This window comes from Scatophagus argus, chromosome 14 (assembly GCF_020382885.2).
Source record: "Scatophagus argus isolate fScaArg1 chromosome 14, fScaArg1.pri, whole genome shotgun sequence".
NCBI classification, from domain to species: domain Eukaryota; kingdom Metazoa; phylum Chordata; class Actinopteri; family Scatophagidae; genus Scatophagus; species Scatophagus argus.
In genome coordinates, this window is record NC_058506.1 from 11,256,826 (window position 1) to 11,278,775 (window position 21,950).

The 21,950-nt window shown below is 40.4% G+C and overlaps 3 protein-coding genes across 6 annotated transcripts; 2 read left to right on the forward strand and 1 right to left on the reverse strand.

Moving 5' to 3' along the window:
* Positions 1 to 340: 340 nt before the first annotated feature.
* snrnp35 (small nuclear ribonucleoprotein 35 (U11/U12)) lies at positions 341 to 1,849 on the forward strand. The gene has a single exon (XM_046410428.1). The coding sequence runs from the start codon at positions 541 to 543 to the stop codon at positions 1,237 to 1,239; it is 699 nt and encodes a 232-aa protein (XP_046266384.1). The 5' UTR covers positions 341 to 540; the 3' UTR covers positions 1,240 to 1,849.
* Positions 1,850 to 2,549: 700 nt separating this feature from the next.
* si:dkeyp-69c1.9 lies at positions 2,550 to 6,056 on the reverse strand. The gene is made up of 5 exons (XM_046410429.1): positions 4,590 to 6,056; positions 4,274 to 4,437; positions 3,584 to 3,679; positions 2,854 to 3,136; positions 2,550 to 2,779 (listed from the first exon to the last, which is right to left on the reverse strand). The coding sequence occupies exons 2-5, from the start codon at positions 4,425 to 4,427 to the stop codon at positions 2,680 to 2,682; spliced, it is 633 nt and encodes a 210-aa protein (XP_046266385.1). The 5' UTR covers positions 4,428 to 4,437; positions 4,590 to 6,056; the 3' UTR covers positions 2,550 to 2,679.
* Positions 6,057 to 6,212: 156 nt separating this feature from the next.
* Positions 6,213 to 21,855, forward strand: arhgap42a (Rho GTPase activating protein 42a). Of its 4 annotated transcripts, none has more exons than XR_006845191.1 (25): positions 6,213 to 6,784; positions 8,950 to 9,045; positions 9,154 to 9,215; positions 12,067 to 12,138; positions 13,549 to 13,650; positions 13,747 to 13,857; positions 14,397 to 14,501; positions 14,840 to 14,969; positions 15,075 to 15,175; positions 15,529 to 15,638; positions 15,751 to 15,829; positions 16,013 to 16,052; positions 16,161 to 16,223; positions 16,333 to 16,407; positions 16,554 to 16,638; positions 16,718 to 16,776; positions 16,883 to 16,988; positions 17,136 to 17,295; positions 17,387 to 17,540; positions 18,441 to 19,145; positions 19,251 to 19,413; positions 19,865 to 19,936; positions 20,030 to 20,109; positions 21,197 to 21,450; positions 21,739 to 21,855. XR_006845191.1 is itself a non-coding variant. In XM_046410422.1 (25 exons), the coding sequence occupies exons 2-25, from the start codon at positions 6,631 to 6,633 to the stop codon at positions 21,283 to 21,285; spliced, it is 2,973 nt and encodes a 990-aa protein (XP_046266378.1). In that variant the 5' UTR covers positions 6,213 to 6,377; positions 6,558 to 6,630; the 3' UTR covers positions 21,286 to 21,855. The 4 variants fall into 4 exon arrangements, 3 of the variants coding, with proteins under 3 accessions (XP_046266378.1, XP_046266377.1, XP_046266379.1); XM_046410422.1 differs by having other exon boundaries at positions 6,213 to 6,377; positions 6,558 to 6,784; positions 21,197 to 21,855; XM_046410423.1 differs by having other exon boundaries at positions 6,214 to 6,377; positions 6,657 to 6,784; positions 21,197 to 21,855.
* Positions 21,856 to 21,950: the final 95 nt, after the last annotated feature.

Here is a 21,950-nt window from a genome sequence, read left to right on the forward strand (position 1 = left end):
ATTTCACCCAGTAGGGATTTGTAAATACAGTATTTATTCTATTCTAATGTTTTTATTGTGCCAACATGTATCTTCAAATGCAAAATCTACAAAGATCTGACTGATCAGCTACTATCTGATAAAGGTTTCGCAATTAAATGTTGGGGACGACGTAAACGATTTATTTATTCTTACTTTAGTTCGGCACGTTTATCAATAGATATTGTAAAATGACGGTAAATGTCTTTATGTACGATTATAAATTAGAATAATCATGTTGAGTCCCTTAGTCTCCGTATTGATGATTCAAATAAAGTCTCAACCCTAATCGAGGAAGTAGGAACCTTTAAATCGTATGAAACGTTTCATTACGGAATGTTTTTGTTGATGCACGTGCATCCTGCTGGCGGCTGCTGTTGAGGAAAAGAAAAAGACACTCAGCGGGACTCCTGGTGTTCTGTAAACAATTATCTACATGTGTAGCGAAACAACCGCCTGGAAATTGTCGCTGGAAGTCTGGTATTGAAGAAGAAGGACCCTGTAACTTCATTTTGGGTAAACATGGTTGACTGGAGTCCTATTGCGAAGGCGTATGATCCGTTGAAAGCGGGCAGTATCGACGGCACGGACGTTGAGCCCCATGACCGGGCGGTATGGAGGGCTATGGGTGCCCGGTATAAACCCAACAAAGGTGTTGTTGGAGACCCACTGCTCACGCTTTTTGTGTCCCGTCTGAACCCTCAAACAACAGAGGACAAACTACACCAAGTGTTTTCCAAGTACGGAGAGATCCAGCGACTCCGACTGATCCGGGATATCGTCACGGGCTTCTCTAAAAGATATGCTTTCATTGAATATAAGGAGGAGCGGTCTGTTGTCCGGGCCCGCCGGGACGCTAACAAGCTGGTGGTGGACCAGCACGAAGTGTTTGTGGATTTTGAACAGGAGAGGACCCTCAAAGGATGGGTCCCCAGACGGCTCGGCGGCGGGCAAGGAGGGAAGAAGGAGTCCGGCCAGCTGCGGTTTGGCGGCAGGGACAGGCCTTTCCGTAAACCCATTAACCTCGGTGTCGGTCCAATGAAGGAACGAGGGGGTGGAGGGAGGGAGTGGGACAGACTAGGGGCAAGAGACAGAGAAGACCGAGACCGATATAGAGAGACTGAGTGGGACAGCAGAGGGAGGAGGGATGACCGGGACTGGGGCAGAGAGAAGGATGACCGTCGCCACAGAGACAGGAGCAGGCACCGGGACAGAAGATGAAGCCTTACAAAACCTGGATCTCACCTGGTTCAAATGAAGCCTTTGTGACAGATGCTGTGATGTAGATAATCCAAGTGCTTTCCTCCACTGACACATTTTAAGGCGAGTGGGCAGTGAAGGAAATGTGACTGCTAGGGCATCTGGTTTGCACACACGGGACTATGGAGATAAGCATGTCGATGAACAGATGACCTTAATGGTAACTTGATATCAGTTTGGGTTTGGAATGATAAGTTTCCTGGTTGTTTTTCAGATTGTTCTGCAAGGTAATGGCACGACAACCTGGAGCAGCCATTTATTTCAGCCGCTCTTCAAGTATTCCATTATTTCTCAGGGAGAGCTGATGCTTTTGTAGTGTAACTTGATCATAACATCAGTTTACTAGTTCACCATAATAATAACACAAAAAAAATCATATACTTTTGTTTACAGTATTGATGTTGTCCAACCACATGATGCCCTGCAAGCAGTGAGTGACACAAGCTAAATCTTCAGCTCAATAAGCAGAATGCTGTTATTTTTATTACAAATCTATGACATACCTGTTTTGAAATCTGAGGCATCTGTATTGGAGTGTTGAAATAAAATGTCATATCTTTTGTTTTACATACATGTACACCGCCAGCACATTTGTTGAGTAAAATTCAGCTAAATGCCAAATGTGTGTATCACAATTTGAATTACAAAAGTTCCAACTCTACACTATCAGAACTTGTTATTTAAGGTTGTATTTAAAAACAATATGGTTTGGAGTTACTAATTACTTAATAACAAATAACTTAATAACTAATTACTAATTTGTGCAGGGAGCAAATCCTTAAGAATGAATATATAATGTACATTGTCTACCTCTAAGTTAATGGACTGATGCCAACACCAGACCCTGACACAGTGAACCATTTCACACAGAAGTGCTACACACTATATCTTTTAAGTCTTACCCAGTGACTCCATGCACCGTCATCTGTCCATTAACTCATCACATTGACCCGCTGCTGGAAAATTCATCACTTGTTACCAAGAAGATAAACCTGTTAAAAGACTTAGTGCTGAAAATAACTAAAACTTGAAGAATGTGATTTCACTTAAAACAAATGTGTGTGTTCAAAGGGTGCGCGTTGCATATAGAGTACCTTTACAGACATGCAGCCTTTGTGCTGGGTGTGGTTAGGGAGAAAAAACATCTGTTTCACTACAGTTACATGTCTAAATTGAACAGAAGGGTTGAAAGTCATGTGTTATAGTGCTGTTTATAAGGTAGTTGATGCAAAGACGCATAATCCAAAAGCCCATAAAACTGGCCTGTTTTTCTTTAGTTTATTAAATCATGTTTATTTGCCATATGATGGACTGAGACATTTGCTATGTTGTGTAAACATTATGAACATGAGCTGTTTGCTGGGAAGTGCACACGCAATCTGATTTCTTATGAACAGACCATCACTCAGAAGTCATGTTTGGTTGTCCGGATGAGGCTGCTCTCAGATTCATGATGGGCCAGCCAGGGTAGGCCTCCCTTTGAACCGTGCTGAACTCAATCCTGTGAACCAAGACGCACAGACCTTCATGAGCGATCACCCCATCAATAAGACCGTGACATAAGACAGCTCTTACCTGAAGGCAGGGTTGATGCCGATGTTGTCTGGCTGCGGGAGTGCAGGCGTTCGCCTCCTGCGGCAGGAAGATGGAGGAGGGAAATCTTTCTGATACTGAGACAGCATCTCTGTTGCACTGTGTTCATTTTTCACTCCTGTCGGCCCCATCTGAACCTGGTTGCCTTCCTGCTCATCCTCCCCTCGTTCTCTGTCCCTACTGCTGTTTCCTCCTCCTGTTTGTCTCGAGGATGTGAGATGAGAACGGTGGGACTCCTGCTGTGTGTTCTGGGCGACATGGTTTCCTGAAGGGTCATCATAACCTTAGTTTCATTTCATAAACAATAAAGAGATATCTGCCTATGAAGACAACATCAGGAAAAACTATTGTAATTAAAAAAAAAAAAACATTATGAACATTATAAACAGTATTTTTACATTTAATTAATTTATATGGATGACTTTCTTTTATATGAGTATTGATAACTGCCTCAATATTATTTCAGTCTAGTAATTAGTAATTAAATTTCAGTATGACTGATTAAATGCATAAATGAAAGAAAAAACTCATAAATCACTTTCTTAATCTCCGCTCTTACACACAGCCCAAACCATTTTCAGCACACACACAGGGAACACAACACACAGTCTGGTATGACTATTTTCAGCACTGAAACACACAAACACAGCACACAGCTTATCTTAAAACAGATAAATGAGTTTACTCTCTGGGCTGAGATAAGACTGCAGACCTTTGCCTCTGTTTCGTTGTGGGACGGGTCTAAAGCAGAAAGCCTCTCGAGATGTGGTTTCCATCTTAGCAGGAGTGTCCGGGTAGAGGAGAAATCCTTGGGAAGTTGAAGAGTGTTAAAAGTGGGCTTTAAACTATCTGAATGTATATGTAATCATAGTATTGCAGATGTCTAAAATGAAACAAAAAATTCAGAATCCTTTCCTTTTAACAAAATACTTTCCAGTACTTCCAGTTAGCACATCAGAGCTAACAGAGCTCTAACCCCACTTAACATCTGCTGAAATCCTTCCAATCAGGCATTTTTCTTTAAGTGTTTGAGCTGGAAAACTCTCAAGCCAATAAGCTCCTTGTTTAAATCATAACAGCTGGTGTTCTCGGTCATGGCTCATTTAGGCTCATTTACTCTGAACACAATTTAAAAAAAAAACAAAACAAAACTGTAATGACGAATCTGAATGATTCACACTCAATATCTCTGATGAGAGTACAATGTCTTATTTTTTTCTCTGTGCATTGAGAAAATCCCCCTGAGACTGAAGCAGAACCACAGTGATAAATTAGGATACTTTTGTTATTCGTATAGTAGGAATCAAGACATTGTACAAAACACCTTAAAGAACATTTAAATTGAGTCACTTCATTACATCACTACCTCTTATGCTGGGACAGAAGAGTAGCAGACCATTACCTGCCACTGTTGGTGGTTCCCCCCTGTAGGGTCGACTCGGCAGGAGTAATTCATGGTAGCGAGCAGGGTGTTGTAAGCTGGCATTTTTGATGAACATTTTGTCTGTTGGTTCACTTGGATCACCAGCAGCTCTCAATCTTTGATGTCTGGTCATTCAACAAACACTGTAAAGATGACCACAGGTTTAGTGTGTTCAGTTGCACTAGAATCAATAACTGCAAGCCTTAAATATATCTTAATTTGGATGTAATTCAAATAACAATGAGTATGAAGCCTTGCAACATCACTGAAGAGAACAAGTTACTGTACTGCTTACCTTACATGTAGAAAAACACAAGATCTGGTAGAGTTCTGCTGTGTTTCCCTATACAGTCTACATTTCTTTGTGTTGTGTGTACGTGTGTTATAAGGCTACATACAGAGCTTCTTAAAGCTTGTTTACTGCAGTAGTCATGGTGTTCTATTCTTCTCCGGTGAGTGACAGATACAGTAGTTACCAACTGAGACAATAAAGCAAGTGGGCCACCAACAGAGCGCTGAAGCTTTGCAGCGGCTGCCTGGATGGATAGGGAAAAAGGTCCAGTGCCCAGAGTTTTGAAGGAGACCTGATTTAATTGTGGAGCACATATAAAACAAAGCTGACGCTGCCTGAAGTGCTTAGCAATGTCATGTCTTGTCATCTGCAACTCAAGTTGAGTGTGCAGTAGCATGTATTGGAATTGTAAAATACATTTGATGGCGATTGTGTTGAATCGCACACACCACACCATGGAGAAAACATGTTGTCTTTTCCAGTGGTTGCCCTGGAGCATTTGGCCAGCGCTCAGCAATGCGCTGTGCCTCTCGGTGTTCAGCTGGCAAAATCCCAAATTTATTTCCCTCACATTAGAGGGCCTGTTTTAGCATGTAACTTTTCAGCAGGGAACATTGTAAGTGTACCAGTATACCTTTACAGAAATCACTTCATGTAATGCATTTTAAGGTATTCTGTGGTGACTATGTTCCTGCAAACTTTTCATTCATAATATATTCTGTGGTCTATGTGTGCTGTGTGCATCATTTTTCCCTTGTCTGTCACACACTTTTAGTTTCGTGCCTGCATATTTTCAGCGGAGTGAGTTATTTTGAATTACATCCCTCTGTGTACAGCGACTCAACTCATAACAAGATAAAAGATAAGATTCATATCTTTAAAAAATGTTACTGATGTTTTAAGTACCCATTTAAATCCCACAAAAACAACAAACACCATTTTATAAATACTTTAAATCTTGTGTTTGATAGCTATATGTTGTGACAGTTTTGACAAACTTAGTTCAAATTTCAAATATTTATACATTCATAGCTGATGTGTAGCTCTTAAAATTTGAATATCTTTTATACTTATTTATTTAACTTTTTTCCTATAGAAATAAAGCAATGGAATGGTAAGTCGGTCATAATTAAAACTACTATATTACATTACACCCCAAATAATAGGCCTATGGGGTTTTTTTTGTTTATTTAAGTGCTTGCTCGTCAGAGTAGCTACACTACAACTGACTCACCCTTTTCAGTTTGTACTCTTAACACCTGAACTGACTTTAAGGACTTTGACTTTTACTGACACATCATGTTTCTTTCTTCACTCAGCATTCAAATGACATACCAGCTATTTTCAATTCTTACACTGCAACTGACTTCAGTTCCTGTCAGCAATTGCCCCTCAGCCTAATTTAGGCCTTGCCAAACTTCATCTTTTTCGAGTTTAACTGCTATTTGGCTTCTCTCAGAAATGCCACTTCAACTTTATTTTTGTTAGATCTTCAACGTCAACCATTACTGCCATCAAAAGACATTCCACAAGCTCCAACAACATTTTTGGCTAACTTTGCACTGATTTCAGCACGCGCCAGCAGGAGTCTCCCGTTCCCATAGTAACAAGCCTTCATTCAGAGCCGTCCGCAGACAGAGCGACACAGTCTTCGCCGACAGCTTTGATACATGCAGAATTAAGCTCTACTGCTTTCTTTCCGCGACTGATGGGGTTTTCTGAAACAACCGAGAAAGCCGCTAAGAAGTCAAGGCGACGTTGTATTAGAATACATTGATTTAAAAAGTTGAGGTAAGCACCGTAGAGCTCGTCGTATAGCCTAGCTAAACTCTCTGTCACAGCCTGCGCTGTGTTGTAGTGTCCGGAAGTTCTAAGGGAAAAAAAGTGAGAAAGGCATGAAAAAAGGCAGCTGGGAAAGACTTCCAACCAAGTTTTTCCGAGCACATTGAAAACTCTGTTTTCTTTCCTCAGTCTCACAAAAGGGACAGATAACGCGCCTTACGCAAAAATATTCTAACAATTAGCTGTGTGCATTCATTTATCGATGGGTCTGCCGACGCTGGAGTTTAGTGATTCTTTCCTGGACAGTCCGGAGTTCAGAGAGCGACTGCAGTGCCATGAGATAGAACTGGAGCGCACCAACAGGTTTATAAAAGACCTCATCAAAGATGGAAACATGCTCGTGTCTGCACTCAGAAGTAAGTACACGTTGATTAATAGCTTGTTTATGGGGTAATAGTGCGTTACAGTCACTAAAGTTAGTCAACCAGTTTCACGGTCTGCTGCCTGATAACGCAAGACAACCCAAGGCCATCAGTTCAAACAGCCAGCGTTTATCTTACACTAGACTTTGTTAATAGTTTATTACACTGGATTGTTTTGGGGTGGTATGAGCACAACAATTAGAGAGGCAATTACAATTTAATTTGTAGGCCATAGTGTCGAAATCTGTCCGTGATAGGTTAGAAGTTTTTGTCTGTGTTTGTCTGGTTTTATGTGTTGTTTTGCAGTTGAAGTACCTAAACACCTTTTGACCTACACATGACTGAAATGAAATGAATGTTTCTGTTTACTTGGCACCCAGAAGCTGTAGGTTTAATGTGTTTCAATTGGTTTGTGCAACTTAACCAAAAATGTAAAGCACTGTATCCACCAGGACTGAAACTGACAATTATTTTCACTGTGAATTAATCTGTATGAGGTCTTGAATAATTGTTTAGTCTAAAAAGATTTACTCATTTAGAATCATATAAAACAGACAAAAGTGGCAGGAAACAGCGAATGTTCAGCATTTTCCTATGTGGTAATGGGCACTGTTTTGATTTAAATTCTCCCTCCATTGTAATATGTTTCATTATAATGTAACAATCAGACACTGAATAACTAACCATGAAGGTGAGGTTTGTTTGCTACCTACATGTGACATGAAAGGCAAAACGGGCACACAACAAATAAACATTTAGCTGGCCAGAAATCTGTCATAAAACGCCGGGCGGGCCTTTATGCTGTAAAGTTTTATGTTTAACCACTACAGTTTGATGGTGACTAATATGTACACACCATCAGCTGATGAAGATGAGTTCACTTTGATCACCTCAGCTTAAAGCTCAGGCACACCTACACGTTGTGACTCTTTGTCGTTTCTTTAGCGCAACTGCTGGATGAACTCATTGGTGTAGTCACTGCTGCAGCTTGGGGTTCACACACATAATGCTGAGTGCGTTTACCTACCCCAACCTCATATGGGTGAAACAACACAATCACTACGTTGTTTATATTAAAAGGTATCTCAGTCAACAGAGCCACTCTGCTGTATGATGTTTTTTTCCAGTTAGACTGAAGGTCATTAAAATAAGATCATTTTTGTTGGAATCTGACCACGAATTGTGTGCATTATCATCACTTAACAAATGGAGTGCAGTACGCAGACTGCTGTACATAAGATATTTGAAAACAATTCAATGTACATTTTGGAAATTGCAAATTAAGGGCTCAGTGTCAAAATGGCCCCAATAATTGAAGCATGTGACTCTTCCCTTGTCTCCAAACATCTCTGTAAACAAACCTCTTACAACATCAGAAAACATCAATAATGCTGATTTAGTTGCTCTCAAGTGTTGATACTTGTAAGAAAAGTGTTGTCAATCAGTACAGTCCAGATCAACATATGGTTACAACCTAATTTAACTTTCCAGCACAAGTTTTTGTGCATTTTTTTTGAACCAGACAGTTTGTTTTTTCAGTTTTGTTTTTGTTTTTTGTTTTTGCTGATATAGTAATCTGGTATAAACCCCTGCTAAAGGACAGTGGTATGTCAGTGTCTTAAAATGGCACAGCATATCCATGTTATGGGTGTGTGAGTAAGAGAATGCAGTTCAGTGGTGCCAAGTTTTCATTCACCATAGAGAATAAAAGGTGGTGTTATTAACCTCTATTATTGGAGCGTTGTTTGGACATGTAAACACAGTTGTCTGAGACTATGGCTGTAAAGCGGAGTTTGTTGCAGGGTGTGGTAGTTTGTTTACATCAGAGTTTTACCCCTCATGTCTTGGCAGTGGATGATAATGCCAGAATTTGGTAAGAAAGTCCGTGAATAGTTTGTCACCGGAGGGAATAAGTGATGCTTGCTTGTAGTGTGTAGGGAAATGGGAGCTTTACATTGTGATGGACTAATAATAGCAGTATGCGGACTAATGTCAAGAGCATTCTCATGCCTAATGTGTAAACAGTGAAGTTATATTAGTTATAATAGATTTTTACAAGGCATGACATTGTAGACTTCAGCTCAGCACTTCTAGCTCTGTCTGTCTCATGTTGCTACCTGCTTTAAGAGTCTGAGCAAACTTCTCTCTGTTTCTCTCAGGTCTGTCTCTTGCTGTCCAGCGGTTCTCTCAGTCCTTACAGGAGTTCCAGTTTGAATGTATTGGAGATGCTGAGACTGATGATGAGATCAGTATTGGTGAGATGAAAATGTCCATGGTAGTCTAGAAAACCTAGAGTTGAGACTGCAGAACAGGTAAAAAGTGATACATGTTTCCACATTTAAGGTGTATAATTTATTTTACAGCTCAGTCCTTAAAGGAATTCTCTCAGCTGCTGAGCACCATGGAGGAGGAGAGAAAACGACTGGTAAGAAAATGTGTGTTATTGCCTGCATTAGCGTGTGTGTGTGTGTGTGTGTGTGAAAGAGAGAAATAATAGACAGAGAAAACATACAATGTCTATAAATGTTGTATGCTGTATGTTTTTTTTAAGAAATAAGGAACATTGAAAAATTAAGGACAGTTTATTGTGACATTGAAAAGAGGCTGTTTTAAGATTAAGCGTATCTTTCTTTCCATGATTGACCCAAATAAAAGACACATTCATTCTATCAGGAGAAACCACAGACTTTATGAAGAAATTCTACAGAAACAATTCCCATTGTGTAAGGCATTTTACTCACAATGCCTATCTGAGCAAACCATTAGACCAACGTCTGAAGTAATAGTTCTTTGTCCTTAAAAAACTGACCATAGTCCAGTGATTGTGTTGCACTTTCACTGATGTTGCTTCACTTCACCCATGCGTCATGCACACCATTTGCAGATGTGACCAGGGTTTCCGTTTGAAAGTTAAAGTGTTTGTCAGGCACCTTCGGTTGAAGGTGAATCACTGCTTTGACTTCCTCGAGATTTTGTCCTACCCTGGTTTTCCCACAGCTCTGATTCACTCATTTGTCGAAATGGTTGTGTCAGCGGCAATGAGTACTCCATGGTGAATCGGAAAAAACGTCTTTGACTTTCAGACTCTCCATCAACCAGAGTACTTTGTGTAGGAGTGACTGGAGTCTGGCTGCACCGTCTGTGTGTGTACAAGCATCTGTGCATGTGCAGTATATAGTATGCTACTTAATGCATAGCCCTCTGTGTGAATGTGTGTGTGTGTGTGTGTGTGTGTGTGTGTGTGTGTGTGCGCGTGTGGGGGTGGGTGTGTATGCCTTTGTGGCTGTATGCATGGTCTGGTTACAGAGGAACCATGTGGAACCTATTCTGCCAATTCCCCCGTGAGACTGTGAGCAGAGCCCTGACTGCCTGGGAAAGTCCATAAAAGGGTCCTGTGTGTGTGTGTCTGTGTGTATTTGTCTTCTTTCTCTTTCTCTTTCTTTTTTGTTTCTGTGTGTGTGTGTGTGTCTGTATGTTTTTTTAATTTTTCCACTTTTCCACTGCACTGCTGCAACACTGCCGATAGCTCTGAACCTCTAATAGTACCATCATTATGAAGTAAAAGGGCAATTCCAGCAAATGGGAAATACTTACCTGTTCAACCTGAAAGGACAGTTATTGTGATCTGACAATGCCCCTCAGTCTTCTAGTGTTCAGTTTCATCCTGCATATTATAATACGGTGAAAGAAAGGACCGCTCAGAGAAAGCAAAGTACCCCTCTTTGGGTACTGTCGTGGTACTAAGCTGTAGTGAAGTGAAAGTAAAGTCATGCTGCAAAGCTGGGAAGCTGTTTAGAGTCTAAATCAACTAGACAGAGCATATGAGGACGTGACTGAGACTTGCAATATATAGACTCATGACTGAAGTGCACCGAGACCCAGTACAAACAAACCAGAGCTCTGATAAGTGCTCTGTAGCTTTCTTTACTGATTGATTCAAGTCTCATACATGCTGCACAGTCAGTTGTAAAAACTTAACACAATTGTACCATTTTTCTTTTTAGGTTTGGAGGTTTTCTACAACTTCACAAAGTGCACATTCTGGTCTTGGCTTATGCTCTAATTCCAGTGAAATGCTATGTATTAACCCTATGTAATCTGTAGTGTTGCTGCTAATACTGGCAGAAAAGCTGCTGTTATGGTCTATTTTTATTTGAGTGTTTCCATCTAGATTTTTAGTTGTGCTGGAAGCAGGGCTCTAGGGATAGAAATGTGGGTCTGTCAGTGTAAGGGTCAGTCGGCCACTTTAGTTCAGGCTGAAATATTTCAACCACTACTGAATACATTGCCATGAGATTTGGTTTACACTTAGCTTTTCATCTTGAACCATCATCAGATCAAAATCTTTATTTGTGACAGTACTTTGGCTTGTGAGAACTAATGTCCGTCGCCCTCAGCTTCACTTTGTGTTAATTAGCAACTGATATCATGCTAACACTAAACTAAGATGGTGAGCATGGTAAAACATTATTACCACATCATCACATCTGCATTTTAGCATTTGACTCAAATTGTCTCGCTGTGCAGCCTCACAGAGCAGTTAGAATGGCTGTAAACTGCTGATCATGTTTTCTGTGACTTGGATAATTACCATGAGCAAAGTCCATAAAATGCCTCATAATCATAATACTCATAATGCTGGATAAAAATCATTAATTCATAAACTGACTGTAACTTTGTGCATAGTGTTAACTATGAGATTTAGAAATTTGGATTGGTCTTCATGGTGTTTAAGCTTGAGCTTTTATGAGCCGCAGATACAATACATAATTTGAGAAATATTCAATTTCTGAAATCAGCTCTTTTAGTTTGAACCCTGTTCCCTTGCACAAATGTTTACATACTTCAGCACCTCTGTTCTAATCAATAAATAGTCTTGGTTGCAAGACGAGATCGTTGCTAGATGAAGTAAATCTCAGCCTTAGATTTACTCTTAAACAACAAACAGTATTGGTGAAGTTGGTGACAGATCAACATCATGCTTTTGTCTATTTAGAAATATTGTGTATTGTTTGACCTTTTTCTCTGGGTTTCAACATACTCTCGAATGAATCAGAAATCTCAAAATTGAAAATTAAATTTGTCTCTTCAAGACAAAATTGTGAGAAAAATAAAGACAGGCATACGGATTGATCGGACTTGATGAAGCCTCTTTTAACAGGTGGCAGCAGCCCACGTGGAACAGTGACTGAGCTCTTATTTTTCTGTTACTGGTCGTGGTATTTATTGTTATGACACACTGAGCTGACTGCTGATGTTTTTCTTTCCTCTCTCAGATCCAGAACGCTGATGATGTATTGATCTCACCGCTTGAGAGGTTTCGTAAGGAGCAAATAGGAGCTGTTAAGGTATATGTGCAATTGAGGAGATTATCAGTGCAAATTAATGGAATAATTAACTTTTGTTTTAACCTTTATTTATTTATTCACGTGGAAGAACCACAGGTGCTATTCAAAACACTAGACAGTCTCCCTTCGAGCTGCTAAGTGTATTTCAGTTCGCTAAGCATGTTGCGTTCATTAGTTATCCAACACCCTGGGTGGTGCTCAGACAGATCATCCTGCTCTGGTCTGGTCTCAGTCGGTCTCTCAACCACTGGTCAGAGAATCCAATTTGTTCAGATAAACGATGGATCAGAGTCCAGTGTCAGTAACAAGGTCATGGGAACGGACGCTGGGAGGGAAGGCAGGGAGCACGTCACAGTCAGAGAGACAGTTGAACTCAGTGAGGCAGTATAAACAGAGAGTCTGGTGTCTGGTTTCAACAGCTGTCTCAAGTCTTATTATTCTGTCTGTCTCAAGTTTTCCTCTTCGCTGTCTCTCAGAGTGAAACAGCAGAGATTGCACTTTCATGCAGTAGGCAAAAAAACAAAACTGGACACAGGTGAGAGTGAAATCGCAGCTTACTTCATTATGCTGAGGGAAGCAACTCCTCAGTCTGTAGAATGTAGCAGGAGAGTGTGAGCAGTACACCCTCACACTGATTGAGCAAAACGAATGACTGGATGTGGAATTCAGAGTTGCAGCTGTTTTGGAAAATAGCTGTTGTCCCAAACATTTTGGCAGTGTTTCTTCATTTTGATTATTAATGGTCCCACTGCTCTTCCTTGTCCCTCAGACTGAAATATGTTAATGCTAATTATTTGATGGAATCAGTCAGATTTGCTGTAGACGTTCAGGGTCCCCACAGGATAAATCTTATTAAATTCAGTAATTAACATACCCTGCAGTGCCATCATGAGTTTGACATTTGTGAATCAGAGTCAAACATGCTGTCATTACTGGTTGGATTTCAGGGAAATTTGCTCCACTTGTTCAAAGTCCCAGTACTTTGGTTTATACCGGTAAAACTGATTACATCCACCATAGCTGTACTTTTTGTATACTAACACAAATTAAATGAATACCTGCTAAGCGTCTAGCTGTTGATCATAACCACAGTAAGTGTGTTAGCATACACTGCTGTACTACAGTAGAGCCTCAAAGAGGTGGTAGTGTGGCTGTAGAATAGTCTTGTTCTTGACATTAACCTCAGGTGAAGTTGATACGTTTAATGCTAATTAGCAAGCGTGCACATACTAACAGGCTAAAGCCTCTAATACTACAGTAGCAGTTTTGAAAGCTGTCAAGGACTGAAAACTAGCATGAGAGGTACACTAGTAGTGATGTTATGTAAAAAAAAACCTACATTTAAGACCTTTTTTAACAGTTTGCTTTTATTCATCACTCACATCCCCTTCTCATCCACGTCTTCCTCAGGAGGGGAAGAAGCAGTTTGACAAGGAGACAGAGAGGTATTACTCTGTTTTGGAGAAACACCTCAGCCTGTCCTCCAAAAAGAAGGAATCGCATCTACAAGAGGTGAACGGCGTGATTCCTAAAAATATATTAAACAAGTTCTTCCTGCATTTGTGAAGTAACATAAAGCACTGTATATTGTTGCTGTTTTTGGTGCAGGCTGATTCACAGATGAGTAAGGACAGGCAGGTCTTTTATGATGCATCGCTGCAGTATGTCTTCAAGATCCAAGAGGTGCAGGAGAGAAAGAAGTTTGAGTTTGTGGAGCCGGTGAGTTCACATACATCCATTTTGATCATGTTAATATATGTATCATTTTGTTCCCTCTGATTTCTCTGAGCTGCTGGTCCAGTAGAGTCTTGAATACACAGTGTTTCATTATAGGAAAATATGACTAACAAGTCTTATTTTGCAAACAATAATGTAAACATCAAATAATAATTTCAGCCAAGCCAGTAATGATCATGTGTGCATAAAGACACGATCTGGGTTTTAAAAACACACATTACACACACTGTTTGTCCAGGGATAAAAATGTCTTAATGATAGATATCAGTCAAGCCCACTTCCTGTTGCTGTGGCTGCACTTCCTGCATGGATATCTTTTCCGCCTGACAGAGAGGGAAACCCTTTGTTGTAAAGTAAACAAGGGCAGCAACCCAAACAACAGTCAGAGTTTGGGGTTTTTTTTCTCCCATAGAGGCTATTCTGATTGATTGAGCAGATGATTGATGGTCATTCTTTTGTAATCCTCTCATTGCACTCCCAAGCTAACGTTGTTCCTGTGTGTTTCTTCCTCTGCTCTTCAGTTATTAGCCTTCCTGCAGGGTTTGTTTACATTCTACCATGAGGGCTATGAGCTGGCCAGTGAGTTTGAACCTTACAAGCAGCAGCTTCAGTTCAACCTGCAGAATGTAAGTGTGTTTATCAAACCTTGGTACCTGCCTCTATTTATTTATTTTAAAGTCAGCTCTGGATGTGTGTGATATGACCTGTCTTAAGTGGAAACCTCACACATCAGATACTCATAGCATATTGAGACACACAATGCAAACTACGTTTAGTCACATTTTACTACTTTGGTTTCAAAAGAAAAATCAATGTACAGCTTGGATCATTACTTAAAACTACCTGCACTCAAACTCTGCTGGACTAAATAATCATTTTCTGATTTTTTTTTGTATGGTTCATATGAAAGGCTTTTTTTCATTGCAGTTTCTTCAATTTATATGTTGCGTTATATGTTGATAAGGCTCGCAATAACTTTGAAAGTACACGTGCTGAGGTTGAGAGGCTGATGAAGAGGATCCGGTCTGCGGAGGAAGATTTCAAAGCCCCCAGTTCTTTTACAATGGAGGGATATCTGTACATACAGGAGAAACGTAAGATATATAAAAATAATATTTTCTCAGTATCATTCGCTGGCTTATGCTGTGAAGAAAATCCAATGCCAATGACAAGTGCACCTGCATGATCATGTACTGCAGGTCCTTTGGGCAGTGTGTGGACCAGATACTACTGTACTTATCAAAAAAGCTCCAAGATGTTCACCATGAGCAACATAGAGTCCAGGCCAGCCAGTAGACAGGTGAGGTGAAAGCACAAATGAACATGATGCTAAATGTTTTAGTCCATTTAACTGAAAATCATCAGGAGTTTCACACTTAGATTACATTATTGTCTTATGATAATGTGGTTGTAAACATGCTTTTTGTATACTAACACAAATTAAATGAATACCTGCTAAGCGTCTAGTTGTTGATCATAACCACAGTAAGTGTGTTAGCATACACTGCTGTACTACAGTAGAGCCTCAAAGAGGTGGTAGTGTGGCTGTAGACTAGGCTATTGAGCAACATTGTTTCTTCACTACAATATCAGAAACTCTAACATTAACACCACATGCGTGTGCATATTCTGTACAAATCTCTCTGTTGACAGAACGGCGTGGTGAATGGTACACCTGAAATGTTCAGGTTGCGCTCGTGTGTCAGAAGGAAGAGGGATTCGATCGACAAGCGCTTCTGCTTTGATATTGAGGTGGTGGAGAGGTGAGTGGAGAAGATGACTGAGAGGACCTGTGTCCATAACACATGACTATGGATAAATGAGATATGGCATCTGCTGGATTGTTGTGGGACAAAGTGATCTCTTTCTGTGCAGACATGGCGTCATCACCCTGCAGGCGCTCTCTGAGGCCAACAGGCGGCTGTGGATGGAGGCAATGGATGGAAAAGAACCTGTATGAATATATCTACCCAATCTATACTCTATAGAGTAACTAGAAAGCAAGGGTAGCCAACCTGCACATATTAGTGTGATATATTAATACTGTTACTGTTAATAATAATGTGTGTTAAACCTTGCATTAAAAGTGTTGTTTCAAATTTCATGCTAAAACAACAGTTTTCTTTTTTTTGTTCAGATTTACACTCTGCCTTCTTTGCTCAGTAAAAAGGAGGAGAGTAAGTGTCCTTATTTATCTTGCTCTTGATTTGCTTTGATTCAGAAGATTCTACTTCTCGATATCTGCATCAGAAATGTAGACAAAACTGTGAGTGATTGTTTTACAGCATTTCTCAATGAAGCGGGACTCAACTTTGTGAAGAAGTGTATCGAGCTGATTGAAACGAGAGGTATTCTTCCTCTTTAAAATGTTCATATAGGAAGTAATTCTAATGAGTATTTATTGTATACGTTATTGATTTATGAAATATTATAAAACATGCCTGTATGTGTTTCTAGGTCTTATCACGCCAGGACTGTACAGGACTGGAGGAGTCAACTCCAAAGTGCAGCGATTAATGACAAGTGTGTTTGGTAAGAAATGCACCGCTTTCCTCTGTGTGATATTATTTATCTGCATGGGGAAGATTTATTCCAGCACAATGAGTGGCAGGTGTATTTTAAAAAATCCAACTACACAATAATAACTACACAACCATTTTTCATCTCCTTTCTTGTAGCATCCACAGCTCCCGCTGACATACAGCTGGACGCAGACGCCTGGGACAACAAGACCATCACCAGCGGCCTAAAGAATTATTTCAGGTAACTTACAGCACAGAGCGGTCGTTTTAAATAACACTTCTCGTGAGTTTTGAATTCATGATTTCTAATGTGCGTGCAGGTGTCTGGCAGAACCACTACTGACCTACAGACTGCATAAAGAATTCATCAAGGCTGCAAGTAAGATCCCTTGGTGCCTCCTTCAAACTGCAAAGCACACAGAAGGATTCATGCAAACAGAAGCACATGACTGAATCCCGTCCACTGTACTCTTTCACTGTTTCAGGGTATGATGACCAAAAATATAGAGTGAGAGCCATTCATGCTCTTGTACACAAACTACCAGAAAAAAACAGAGCACTGTTGGACCTCTTAACAAACCATCTCCACAAGTATGTACCTAAAAGATTTATTCCTCACACCAAAGTTGTGAATCTTCATTAAAATGAACACTTTTTAAGAAATTTTAATTTGTTATGTCTATGTGTTATTGTGTTTTTGCTTATTGTGTGTGTATGTGTGTGTGTGTGTGTGTGCAGTGTGTCCTCTCACAGTGACCAGAACTTAATGACTGTGTCCAACCTGGGGATGATCTTCGGCCCCACGCTGATGAGATCACAGGAAGAGACAGTGGCAGCCATGATGAACATCAAGTTTCAGAACATTGTGGTGGAGATTATCATTGAAAACCACCATAAGGTACACCTTCAGTTACACGTGCATTCATACAGACACACAAGCATAAACATACACAGGCCTAATGAACATGTACACTGTATGTTCCTGCCAGATTTTTGGTGAGGCCCCAGACCTGTCATTGCCGTTACCTCAGGCTCCGTCCTCGCGGTCGACTCCTCGATCGAGAAACAAGGCCATCTGTCTGTCCTCTGGAAAGAGGAGGGCCCGGCTCTACCCTCCTGCTCTCTGCCTGGCAGACAATGACAGTGAGTCTTTATGTAGTCACATCTGCTTTGTCTCATCGCTCATGAATATCGTTTCACTCAACAAAATTAATTTGACAGCTCCTAATTACTTTTCAGATTTAGATAATACATTAAAGAAAGAAAGTTGCCTATGAAAAAGATTCCTTAAGTTAGAAGCAGTTCCACCAAAAAGTGGTTCCCATCATGGTTTCATTTAAGCCCATAGAGGTAAATAATCCAGTATTTCTATTAAAAATAAAAAGAGAGCGGTAAAAAATGAATGTAATTTTGTAGCAAAATAATTCACTTAATCATTTCAAGACCCCTCAGATTTGACCTTTTCTTAGCCATTTGACTAAACTGACTAGATTTCAAAGTGAGCTACTCCTCAACCAACTACAACAAAAACAAAATACTTACACACTGATACATCAGTATAAACAATTTAATAATATCATATTTAATAATAGATCAGTCATAGGGGCCGTTCACATTTGATACATGACAGTTTCTTTCTTTTTCTTCTGCTGGGGCTGTTGGGAACATAACTAGTATTGCTTCCTGTTAAGGAGACCATCACTTTTATTGCAATTTTATGGTTGTGATATTTCAGTCTGGATATAAACCAGCATAAAAAACAAATGCCATTGATGCGAGGCGGAGTCGCTTCAATGTATTATATTTCATAGTTTTTCTTCCATGGATAACTTGACAGCATTTTTGTAAGTTCATTCTTGTCTGTTAGAAGTGTAAAGCATTCATTAACTGCTATGAAAAGTGCTTTGTGTGCTTGTTATTATTTTCATAGGGGAGAAAAATGGGACAGCCCTTTCAGACCTTTCAGCAGTCCCTGAGCACTAACCTTGATGCTGCCTTTGGCATTCAGTCTATCCTGTGACTTGTTTCCATTTCTCCCTCCAGGTGACACGTTCAGTAGCAGCCCCAGCACGACTCCGATGGGCAGCCAGGAGTCTCTGTCGTCACACTCCTCTGAAAAGAATGGATTGTCTCAGGCCTCTTCGCCGTCCTCTCCCTCTGCCGAGCCAGGCTCGCCTTCTACAGCACAGGTGTCTCCTCCCCCGGTTTCCTCCTGCTCTCCGACCCACAACTCTTCAAATGTGAATGATCACAAGCACCCAACAGACACTGCCGCATCCCCTCACCTCACTCCTTCATTTTCCTGGACTTCCTCCCAGCTCACTCCGGCCCAGCAGACTTCCTCTGTGTCCTCCTCCATGTCCTCTTTACTCTCTGCAGAAAGGACTCTGTCTGCCAAAGGAAACTCCACAGTTTCTTTGTCATCTGTAAAAGAATCAAGATCTCCCTCTTTAGCCTCCTCATCCACTGCCTCCATCCACCCCTCCTCAGTGGATCGGGCTTCCTATCCCAGGGAGAGTCGGTCTATTCAGAGAGCATCGTCTGTCTCCTCTCTGAAGAGCACTCATTCAGTGGATCAAAGAAATTCCTCCTCCACTGTCACACAAAGCAGAATGACAGATTCTACCTCTCCTCAGCTGCACAGAAAAACTTACAGGACGGCCTCCTCGTCTTCGTCCTCCTCATCTTCTTTATTTCCCTACCAGCTTTCCACATCTTCCTCTCTCACCTCCCTACACATCTCTGAGGGTGCGTACGTCTCTTCAGGAGAAAATGTGGTGGCAGTGTGGCAATATACAGTATTTGTCAGCTAGGTGTTTAGATTTTCTTTTGATTTCTTCTGTTCTGTCACAGATTACAAAAGCTGCCACGGATCAGTGCAGAGTCTCATGTCGCTAGACCCACAAGATGCAACCCACACCCGTAAAACTTCACACATCCGCTGTGGCTCAGATCAGGCTGCGACACGCTCTGCGGCAGCAGCATCCAGCAACGGCTACCAGAAGCCCGGATCAGTGTGAGTATAAGACTGTTGTCAGGCATTGAGGTGTTCTAAGCTCACAGCACTTTACGTTGTGTTTCTCAGAGAAAAGACATAGATATAAGTCCATGGATGGTTTAGTCTAGGGGAAAACAAGGCCATGAAACTTTTTTTTTGAAAATTGTATACAATATGTTCAGCTGACAAAAAATGTAAACACAAATTAGTCAGCCCTGTGAATACTTCTGGTTGGCTTAACATCAAATGCAGCATTTTTAAGACATCATTGTTCTGATTTCAGTAATTATTACTTGTTTCTGATTGACCCAAGACCTGCCTGCCTTACCTAAGAAAAAAAGCAGTATAGCTGTTTTGTTTTTAGATGCTGAGAGTGAGTTTTCTTTCTCTCTTTCTCTCTTCCCCAGTAACAACTGGAAATTATCTCATGAATCGTATTCAGAAGCAATTTTGTGTTTGTATCTTACAGATTGTCAGTCCGACTACCGCAGCGTGAGAGCTCAGTATTCTCCTCGGCATTAGACATATGTCCCTCAGGAAAGTGAGTCGATCTTGAGGTTGTTTGTGGCACAGTGCTCCTTAACTTCTCTGCTAAATCACTCTTTTTTACCGATTACTTTCTTTTTTCTCCTAGGGAAGCAAAAGCGCTTTACTCGTGTGAGGCAGAGCACAGCCATGAGCTCAGTTTTCCACAGGGGGCACTGTTTTCAAATGGTAAGACGACTACTCACAGGTTTCATTCCTGAGGGATCTTTGGCCCCGTTTACACCATGTATCAACACGTGAGCTGTATCAGAAAACATATGATGTTGACTGGATAATTTCATTTACACCTGCTATTACATCTGGTGTCCTTTTCTTAATTGATCAGTGTGATTGTATCTCAGTATAAAGCTTAGTTGGCTGACTTATCAGCAAACATGGGAGCCAGTGCTACTATATGAGCTGTGGTTTTTCCTGTAGTTTTTTTCTTTTCCTGTTGCTTTCGACAGGCTTGCTTAGCACGAAGATGTAGAGTTATGTGACCCTTCAGATTGTGCTGTGGTCAGACCGCATTTACAACTGGCTGAGATCCAAGCAAGCCAGTTTTGTTTATATAGCCCTGTATCACTCGTCTCAATTTCCCTCAAGGGGCTTTGCAACATTACAGTCTCAACAGCGTAGAACACCTTCTGTCCTTAGACCCTCGACAGTGGTCCAACCACAGTGCAACAGTTAATCAACAAAATTTGGGGACCATCAACTAGTTTAGTTCTAAACCCTTTTATATTTTTTTATTTATTCTTTTATAATAAACTCTTGTAATCTCTCTCATTTCTTATGTTTCCCTCAAAGTGTCAACACAAAGGATTTTTACTTTTCAACATATGTCATATGTCACTTAATCATATCAGTGTAATACAGATGCTCATCAAAGGGTTTTGTATTCATGCTCATGGCTTTATTTTAACACATTTCCTGTAATTCACTGTTAAATCATTTTTATCGGAAAGTTCATCAGCTAGACACTTGGACTAGAAATGAGTATAATGTTCTGTGGGTCTTTATGATGTTTGGCTTCTCCATGTCTCTATATTAATGGCAGCAGGACAGTTGCAGTGATAATGTGTTTTGATTATTTAGAAAGCGTACGGTATACTGTAAACCTTTGATATCCAAACATGACTGGCCGTAAATTCTCTTCCCCTCTAGTCTAAAATTTTCTGTGTTTGTGTGAAGCATTCTTTCAGACAAAAACTGATAAAGTGTTTTTATCTCCGAAGGTCCTTGTGCTAACTTGCCGAGTTGTTTGTGTCTGCAGTGTACCCCTCTGTGGAACCAGGTTGGCTTCAGGCGACGTACAACGGCAAAACGGGCCTCATACCTGAAAACTACATCACATACATGTGACAGACCTGATGATGTCGTCACCGCATCGCCGAATAACTCAAAGATCTAACTTAGACGTTAGGGATCTATAGTGCAGCAATACAGTGCTACTCTGTGCTGCTGATGAAATGTATTTACCATCTAACTGTGACCGTTATCACTAAACTACTGGGGCTAATGGATGATGTATGTACTGTATGTATATCTGACTACTGTATGCAAACCATGTTAATAACCAGGTTGAAATTACTGTAGATGTTAAAATCTGACTTCTGTCCTCCAATCACGTGACATTTTCACTTAGTCGATGTTATCAGCTTCTGTTTTCTATTTGTGTTCAGAGCTCTTGCTGCGAATCTGAGAACACTATAAATACATGAAATATGTCTGTAAATTGAAACAGTGTTTTTCTATCAGTGTTGCTAATTTATGTGTTTGTAAATGATCATTTTGATGTTGTAACTGTGTTTTCAGAGATTCGTGGAACAGTATGAACCAGTGGCTGAATCCAGCCAAAAGCAGACTGAATCCTGCCGTAACATCTTTTCTCTCTGTTTTCATGCTGTCTAAATAAATACTTCCCTTAAAAACTGTAGTGCGTATATGTAGATTCATGTTTATTATTATTCTGTATTTTTATTACACATTTTCCTCAAGAAAAAACAAAATAGTTTTCACACACCACT

Coding starts and splice junctions, on each gene's coding strand:
- arhgap42a (XM_046410421.1), top strand. CDS start 6,631: ATGGGTCTGCCGACGCTGGAGTTTAGTGATTCTTTCCTGGACAGTCCG. Junction 15,176..15,528: donor CCAGGCCAGCCAGTAGACAG/GTGAGGTGAAAG, acceptor CTCTGTTGACAG/AACGGCGTGGTGAATGGTAC. Junction 16,224..16,332: donor CGAGCTGATTGAAACGAGAG/GTATTCTTCCTC, acceptor ATGTGTTTCTAG/GTCTTATCACGCCAGGACTG.
- si:dkeyp-69c1.9 (XM_046410429.1), bottom strand. CDS start 4,427: ATGACCAGACATCAAAGATTGAGAGCTGCTGGTGATCCAAGTGAACCA. Junction 3,680..4,273: donor GGAACCACCAACAGTGGCAG/GTAATGGTCTGC, acceptor CAACTTCCCAAG/GATTTCTCCTCTACCCGGAC. Junction 3,137..3,583: donor ACAACGAAACAGAGGCAAAG/GTCTGCAGTCTT, acceptor ATGACCCTTCAG/GAAACCATGTCGCCCAGAAC.
- snrnp35 (XM_046410428.1), top strand. CDS start 541: ATGGTTGACTGGAGTCCTATTGCGAAGGCGTATGATCCGTTGAAAGCG.